At 73.3% G+C, this 8549-nt stretch overlaps 1 protein-coding gene across 1 annotated transcript; it reads right to left on the bottom strand.

Moving 5' to 3' along the window:
- Positions 1-334: 334 nt before the first annotated feature.
- On the bottom strand, positions 335-8041 carry RAPGEFL1 (Rap guanine nucleotide exchange factor like 1). Its single transcript, XM_086478080.1, is given in 17 exon segments — positions 335-459; positions 1576-1630; positions 1966-2030; positions 2127-2163; positions 2165-2215; positions 2483-2533; positions 2650-2740; positions 2842-3020; positions 3172-3294; positions 3455-3552; positions 3641-3808; positions 4002-4114; positions 4400-4497; positions 4594-4704; positions 4706-4745; positions 5205-5283; positions 7627-8041. Coding segments are annotated over 17 exon segments (1899 nt in total).
- Positions 8042-8549: the final 508 nt, after the last annotated feature.

The following is an 8549-nucleotide window of genomic DNA, read 5'->3' as shown; positions in this document are numbered from 1 at the left end:
CCCCCGGGGAGGGGGGGGTCCTTGCACCCCAACCAGGGGGAGGGGCGGCGGGGAGCAGCGGGGTGCCAGGGAGAATGGGGGTGGGGGGGGGGGGAAATGCACCCGTGGTCCCCAAACCCACACCCCCCCCACACCCCCCCCCCCTTATGCCAAGGAGGGGGGGGGGGGGGGGGGGCAGCACCCAGCTGTGCCCCCCCCGCCGCGCGCGAGGCCCCTGGCCAAAGTGCGTCAGTGCTGGGGGGGGGGGTTGGGGGGGGGGGGGGGCGGCCAGGCCCCCCCCCCTCTGAGCGGGGTGGGGGGTCCCCCAGGTGGGGTGGGGGGCCCCCCCCGGCCCTCACTGGCTGCCGGGCTCCAGCTTGTAGGAGAGCTCGAAGAGCAGGTTCTGGTTGTCGATGACGCGGAGCTGCCGCACGTAGGCCTTGGTCTGCAGCTGGGTGGGGGAGGCCTCCAGCTCCAGGCCTGGGGGGGGGGGGGGGGGGGTCAGTGCTGGGGGGGGAGGGGGGGGGGCAGGACCACACGGCCCCCCGGGATGGGGATGTGGGGATGGGGAGGGGGATGGAGCTGGTGGAAGGCGGAGGTTGCAGGGATGGAGGGATGGGGATGCAGGGACAGCGATGTGGGGATAGGGATGTGGGGGTGCAGGGGTGCAGGGATGGAGGATGAGGAGATGGGGACGCAGGGATGGGGGATGGGGATGCAGGGGTGCAGGGATGGGGATGGGGGATGCAGGGATGGGGATGGGGGGATAGGGAGGGGGATGGAGCTGCAGGAAGGGGGGGGGTTGCAGGGATGGAGGGATGGGGATGCAGGGACAGCGATGCAGGAAGAGGGGCACGAGGAGATGGGGACGTGGGGGTGCAGGGACAGGGATGGGGATGCAGGGATGGGGGATGCAGGGATGGGGGATGCAGGGATGGGGGATGCAGGGATGGGGGATGCAAGGATGGAGGGATGGGGATGCAGGGGATGCGGGCATAGCAATGCAGGAAGGGGGGACGCAGGGTTGGAGGGATGTGGGGATGGGGAGCAGGGATGCAGGAAGGGGGATGCAGGGATAGAGAGATGGGAATGAACAGGACAGAGGGATGGGGATGGGGATGAACAGGACAGAGGGATGGGGATGAAGGGGATGGGGATGCAGGGGATGGGGATGCAGGGGATGGAAGGATGGGGATGAGAGAATGCAGATGCGGGAAGTCGGGGGCAAGGATGGAGGGATGGGGATGCAGGGGATGCAAGGATAGCAATGCAGGGATGAGGATGCGGGGATAGCAATGCAGGAAGGGGGGGACACGGGGAGGCAGAGACAGGGATGAGGATGCAGGGATGGGGATGAAGAGATGCAGGACGGGGATGAAAGGGACGCGGGGACAGCGATGCAGGAAGGGGGGAGCCAGGGCTGTGGGGATGCAGGGCTGTGGGTCCATACACATCCCCATCCCTGGAGGCCACCACCGGGAGTGCGGGGCCATGCACGTCCCCCCCACCCCGCAGGATCAGGCCCCTCCTGCAGCGTTGGCCCCCTCGCCCCCCCCCGGCCGGGCTGCGGGGGTCCCAGTCCCCCACTGCACTCACAGAGCGGGCGGCTCCGGTACTTGCGGATGGTCCTCACTTTCTCAGCGATGCAGTGCTGGGGCAGAGAGCACCCCCCTGTCAGCCCCTGGCCCCCCAGGACCCTGCCTGCCCCCCCCCCGGGACCATTTGCCCCCCAGGACCCTGGAGACTGTCCCATCCCCCCCCCCCCCCCCCGGGACCCTGCTGCACACCCTGGAGCACCCCTACCACCAGGCACCCCCCCACCCAGGGATCCTATTCTGCACCCGGAGGACCCTGCACCCCCCAAGACCCCCCCACCCCACGGCAGGGTCAGGAGGGCCCCAGCCCCTCCGTGGGCTCCCCTTTCCCTGGCCTCACCCCGGGGGTCCCTTGGCCACATCCCCCCCCCCCCCAGCGAGGGGCACCCACCAGCTTCTCCACGTTGACCAGCCCATCCAGGAGGGTCTTGCTGCCTTCGTGCAGGAAGGTCAGATCTGGGGGCAAGTGGGGGGGATGAGGGGGGGGCCTGTGGGGCAGCAGCAGGACCCCGGCCCACGTGGGGTGCAGGCAGCCCCCCATGGCCCCCTCACCTTTGAGGATGAGCGGCACGAAGGGGATGAGGGGGGGGTTTCATCTTGGCCAGCACCTCCCGATAGGTCTTGTGGTTCCTGCAGGGGTCCTGAGGCGGGGGGCGGGGCGGGGGGGGGGGGGAGCGGGGGGGGGGTCAGGGCTGAGGGAGGTGGTCACCCATGGGTGCCAGCACCCTGCCCACTCTGCCTTGCCCCCCCCCCCCGCCATGCTGGCTACCATGGGCACAGGGCTGTGGCCACCACCGGTGGCCTAAGGGGGGGGGCAAGGACGCCTCCTGCCCACCAGCTCCCCAAACACCCCCTGGGGTACCCGGGGCGCTCCCCCAACACCAGCGGGGTGCCCGGGCACCTCTCACCGTCAGGTTCTCGAACTTCCGAAACAGGTTCTTGAATTTCCCCGGGAGCTTCTGCAAGACAAGCGGGGAGGGAGGGTGGGGGTGGTGGGGTGACCGCGAGCACCCAGCGGGTGGGGGGTGTCTGGGAGCACCCAGGGAGGGGCCCGGGGCACCCCACAGCCCCTCACCTCCCAGGTGAGGCGCAGGCGGCTGATGGCGGCGTTGTTGAGCCCGATGACGATGGCGTAGAAGGAGAGCATGTCCTGGTTCTGCTTGCATCTGGGGGGGGGGGGCGTGGAGAGGATGAGGAGTGGGCAGGGAACACCCCCCATCCCTCCCCGGCCCAGGCCTCCCAGCCCCCCCCCCCCCCCTCAACTCACATGGCGGCGATCTTGATGAGCTTCTTGAGGAGGTGGGCGCGCTTGCCCAGCGACTCGCAGAGCAGCAGCTCGGTGCCCACCCAGTGCTGCACCTCGCTGCACCGCTGCAGCAGCAGCTCCAGGTTCGCCGTCTCCCGCCGGCCCCGCTCCCCGTGGAACACGTAGTCCACGAACTCCAGCTGCCGGGGCAGGGATGGGACACACACACACACACACACACACACACACACACACCCCGCCACATCGTCAGGGTCCCCCCTGCCACGGCGTTGTTCCCCCCCTCCTCAGCGCCGCCCCCCCCCCCCCAGCCACCCCCCCACCCCCCCCAACCTCGTGGATGCAGCGGAACAGCTCCCAGTGGAAGGCGGTGAGGTGGTTGGCGATCTCCTCCGGCTCCGCGCGGTGGATCTCCGTGTCCCCCGGGACCACCTGGATCTCCTCCGGCAGCGGCACCTGCGAGGGGACGTGGGGTCGGGGATGCTCGGAGGGCGCCGCAGCGCAGGGCTGGACCGTGGGGGTCCTGCAGGAGGGGGTGTCCCCCCCCCTCTTCTGCCCGGGGGGGGTCAGCGCGGCCCCCCAGGGCTGGGCAGGGTGTCCCCAGCGCGGTGCTCACCAGGGAGTCGAAGGTGTCCCTGGTGCAGGCGAAGAGGTGGCTGTTGATGCCCAGGGTGGTGAAGACGCACTCCTCGCTGGGCTGCAGCACCGCTTTCTCTGCGGGCAGGGGGGTCAGCACCGGCCAGACCTCCCCCCGCCCCCACCTCCACCCCTGCCCGCAACACCCCCCTGGCCCCACGGGCACCTCCGGACGAGGCCATGGTGACGAGGATGAGGGCGTCCTCGCGGGCGCTCTGCTCCTCCGAGTACTGCAGCTTCTCGGTGACGGAGGCCAGGATGTCCTGCACCGAGGCCGAGAGGCGGCTGCGGATGGTGACGTACGAGTGGTCGGGCATGTACACGCGGCAGAAGACTGGGGAGAGGGACGGGGGGGGGGGGGCGTCAGGGCCACGCTGGACCCCGCGCGACTCCCCTGGGCGCTCCGGAGCCCCGACTGGGGAAACTGAGGCACGGAGCAGGCACCAGCCCCTTGCAGTCGCCGGTGGGCCAGGGAGGGGACCCTGGCACCCAGCCCCCCAGCCCAGCACCCGGCCACGGTCACTCACTCTCGTCGGAGCCCCGGAAAGCCACCCGCGTCTGCAGGCACGAGTCGATGCGGCGAAAGTGCCTGAACAGCGGCTTCACCTGCTTGTTCGGGGGGGGCGTCTCGTCGGCCACCCTGCGGCACCGGCGCGGGGTCAGGCAGGGGTCCCGGCACAGCCAGCACCCTTGGGTGCCGCACCGTGAGCCCTACCGGGGCGCTCGGCCAGAGCGGGGGCCAGAGCCCCCCACCCGGGTCCTTCCTCGTTACCTAAGGGCTGCTAATGAGCTAATGACCCCCCCAGCTCCGGGGCACCCCCAAGGATCACAGCTCCTCGTGGGACGCCCTGACCCACAGGAAGCCCCTGGCCCTCCAGGACCCCCTGCCCTCCCCGGGGACCCCCCTGCCCCCCACCTCACTCACTTGAGCTCCACGGTCTCCACGAGCTGGTGCAGCTTCAGGATCTCGTCCTCCAGGTCGTGGTAGAGCGACGTGTCCTTCATGATGAGCAGGTAGAGCTCCTGGGGGGGGGGGGGGGGGGGGGGGGGGGGGCGGAGAGGGGCTCAGGGCGGGGGGCTGCAGGGGGCCGGGAGGTCCACAAGGGAGGGGACACCCACCTTGATCACCTTCCCGGCACTCTCCTCCTCCTGCAGCAGCCCCTTGTAGGTCTCGAGGAAATGCAGCAGCACGGCCAGCACTGCCCGCTTGCGCCGCAGCCCGGCCCCCCCCCTCCCAGCGTGGTGGGGGGCTGCCCACCGCCAGCACGAAGGTGGCACCGTCAAGGAAGCCCCACGGCAAGGAGGGACCCCGGCCACCCACCGGCGCCCCTTGTCAGCACCTTCGTGCCCACCCTGGTGGCACCCCACTGCCCGCCTTGCACCCGAAGCTATATGCCCACCCTCACGGCACCCCAATTCCCTCCTTGCTGCTCCCGCGTGCCCACCCATGGCACCCCGCTGCCCTCCTCATGCCCCCCCTCCTCCTTGCAACCCCATGCCCACCCTCGCACCCACCCTTTCGTCACCCTCATGCCCACCCTGCTGCCCGACCTCGGACCCCTCCCCATCGCAACCTCATGCCCACCCTCCTGCCGCCTTCACAGCCCCCTTGCGCCCACCCTCATCGCACCCCAGTGCCCTCCTTATGCCCAACCTCGGACCCCCCCTCATCGCACCCTCGTGGCACCCCAAGGCCCACCCCACGCCCCCCCACGTGCCCCCCAGGATATTGCTGGTGCAGCTGCTGCAGGAAGCGCTCGGTGGGCAGGAAAAGCGAGTGCGTGAGCACGATGTCGTCCAGCAGCGACTCTGGGGGGGGACAGGGGGCAAGTGTGGGCACCCTGTGCCCCACACTGCTCCCAGCCAACACCCCCCCCCTGGAGGCCCCACGCCCGGCCGAGGGGAGCCACGCTAATTCCCAGGGTGACACCGGGAGACGCTGAACCCCACGCCGAGCCCCCCACCCCCCACACCCGGTGCTGACTCATGGACCCGCTCCCAGCCCCGCGGGGCAGCCGGGTCCCGGGAGGAGCGTGGCGTGGGGGCAGAGGCGCCGGCAGAGCAGGACCTGAGCCACGCCGCCCCGGCACACCCGCTGCCCCGGCGAGAGCCTGGCTGCGGGCAAACCGGGACACGGCTCAGCGTGACGGGGAAACTGAGGCAGGCAGTGAGGGCAGGCGGCGGCAGCCACTATTTGGGCAGCCGCGCTCACGGCGCTGGTGCTGGGGGCGCCGGTGCCCACAGCTGGGCTCTCCGGGCCAGCACAGGTGGCACTGGCCCTGGGGAGGGTGTTTTGGCACAGCCAGGTGAGCCGAGGGGCCAATACCAGCAGCGGTGCCCGTCAGCGCCAGCACCCAGCTGCCGCGGTGACCTTCGGACGAGGCTCCGCTCCCTCGCCCAGCGCTGGAGCAACCCTTGACCCTGGGAGCGGGTCCCCGGCCAGACGGGTGCCCAGGGTGCTGTGCCCATGTGCCCCGGGGACGCTGCGGCGGGGCCCCAGTGCCCCCACAGGGCCCTTGCGAGGCCCAAGGACGTGTCCCCCCCTGGGAGGGGCCGTGCAGAGCATCCCCCCGTCCGCCCCCCCAGGCCCTGGCCCATTAACCTGGCCATGGATCTGTGCCGAGCCGGGGCTGAGGCTCCCCTGGCACCACCGTGCCGGGGCACAGCGCCCGTAGGGGACGAGCTGCTGCCAAAAGCGGGACACGGCTGTCTGGGGCGCAGGCTGGACCCCCCGGCCCTCAGCGCTGCCAGGCCGGTGCCCCACGTCCAGCCTCATGCACCTGCGCCACGGCCAGGGTGGGCAGGGGCACTGACAGCAGGGGGGGTGCAAGTACATGGCCCCCCTGCCCCGGGTGCAGCCCCTTCCTGGGCTCTGCCTGGGGGGCAGAAGGAGTCGAACACCTCCTTCCGTCCTTGCAGGCTGCAGTCCCCTCCAGCCCTGCCTCAGTTTCCCCATCCCTCTGCAGCACCCACACCACCCCCCAGAGCCGCAGCGACGGCTTTCCCGTGGCTGGTGGAAGCCTCCAGACCCCCACGCTGGCTCCTGCCCCCCCGCCACCCCCCACCCCACTCCCTGCCAGCCTGGGCACCGCAGGGCCGGGCCTGGCAGCGTGTTGGTGCAGGCAGGGCCTGGTGTTGCCAGTCCCGTCTCGCTCCTACCCCAAGGGCTCCCTCGTGTCGGTGGGTGAGCCCCCACCCCGGCCCTGGGTGCCCCTGGAACGTGGGGCTGGTGGCAGGCTGGGGCACCCCCCTGTCCCCCAGGTGCCCCCTGGCCCCGTGCCCCAGCAGCTGAGCGAGGGGGGTCAGCCGGAGCAGGGACCCCTGCGGCATGGGAGCGCTCCCAGCCCGCTGGCACCCAGTCTGGCTCCCACCCAGCTCCACGCACCCAAAACCACCTCGGCACGGGGAGCCGCGGGGGGATGGCACCGGGAAGCCCGTGCCAGGGGGAAGGGGCGTCCGCCTGGCCCCTGCCGCTGCTGCGGCTCCCGTCGGGGCTAATTTTAGCACCGGGAAAATGTTAAAGATTAACCAACCGGGAGGCTGATGGCTCTGCGCGGTGCGGCAGCAGCCGGTGCCCGGCCACCCTCGGCCTCCGCCGGGCCTGGTGCTGCCACCGAGCTCGCTGCCAGGCTGAGCCCCCCGCCGCGCCCCTGCCAGGCCCCTCCGCTGCAGCGTCGTGCGGGGCCGCGATGCCCCGTAGGACCCCTGTCCCCCCCCCCCCGCAATGCCACTGGCCGCCCCGCGGCCACGGGGGCCTCAGCCCTGCGGGGACCCAGCCTTGACCTTGCCACCCCAACCGGGCACCCCCCTGCGCGGTGCCACCCACCTCGCCGCGCCCCCGGCGTCGTCTCCCACCCCGCCACCCATCAGCACATCCCCCTCCCCATAGCAGCGACCGGGCTGGCGCCCACCAGACACCCCCGCACACACCCCCACCCACCCCCCCGCCCCGCCACCAGCGCCGCCCGCTGCCGCATCGCCCCCCGGCGCCCCCCCCCCCACCGCAGCGCCCGCCCGCGGCCCCCGCGCTCCCCGCACCGGGCACCCCCGCAGCCTCTCCCGCCGGTTCCCGCAGCCCCTCCATCCCCGCGGGCCGCGCTCCCGGGGGGTCCCGCAGCGGTCCCCCCCCTCCCCTCCCCCGACCCCCGGTACCTGCTCCGCAGCCGCGGCCGTGCGCGCCGCCCGCCGGCAGCCGCTCCAGGAGCGCGGCCAGGAGCCGCTCGGGGGGCGCGGGCGCGGCGGGGGCGCAGCCGCAACCGCAGCAGCAGCGGGAGGCGAGCGCCGGCTCCGGGCTTGGTGGTTCCCGGTCCCGGTCGCCCCCCGGGGATGGGTCTTCGGGGGAACGGAGCGGCGCCTCGGGCGGCCGCAGTTCCAACCAGCGGCCCTCGCCCCCCGGTTGCGGCCCCGCCGGCCCCGCCGGTTCCTCGGGGGAGACGGGTGGACGCGACAGGCTTTGCCGCCGCGGTCCCGGTCCCGATCCCTGCCCCGGTGCCGGTCCCGGTGCGGCGGCGGGGCGGGCGGGCAGGTGCGAGCCCGGCTTCTTCAGCAACTTCTCCAGCGGCTTCATGGCCGCCCGGGCGCGGCGGCGGCGGCGGCGGCTCAGGGGGCCATGGGCGGCAGCGGCGGCGGCGGCGGCGGCGGGGCGGCTCCGCTCGGCTCCGGTCGGGCTCGGGCCCCGGCGCCGCTCCCCGCCCGCCCCGCGCCTGCTGCGCGCTGCGCCCCGCCGCGGCCCGCGGAGCCGCCGCCAGCGCCCGCCCCGCCGCCCCGCCCCGCCCCGCCGCCGCCCCCGGCCCCGCCGCCGGCACCTGCCCGCCCCCCGCCCCGCCGCTGACACCGGCTTCGGCACCGGAGAGCGGGGAGCGGGGGCGGAGCCGTCCCGGGGACGCGGTGACACCGGGATGCGGCCGCACCAGCGACAGGCGCGCACCGGGACGCGGTCGCGCCACCCCCCCCCCCCCCCACACACACCCGCCGCAGCAGCCCCGCACAGGTGATGCGATGCGCAGCCCCGTAGCCCCCCCCCCCCCCGCCGCACCGGCACACCGGGGACGCGGCCACACGCCGACAGGGGACAC

Source organism: Leptosomus discolor, chromosome 25, assembly GCF_034619465.1.
Source record: "Leptosomus discolor isolate bLepDis1 chromosome 25, bLepDis1.hap2, whole genome shotgun sequence".
NCBI classification, from domain to species: Eukaryota; Metazoa; Chordata; class Aves; order Leptosomiformes; family Leptosomidae; genus Leptosomus; species Leptosomus discolor.
This window is presented reverse-complemented; position numbering and strand designations above follow the sequence as displayed.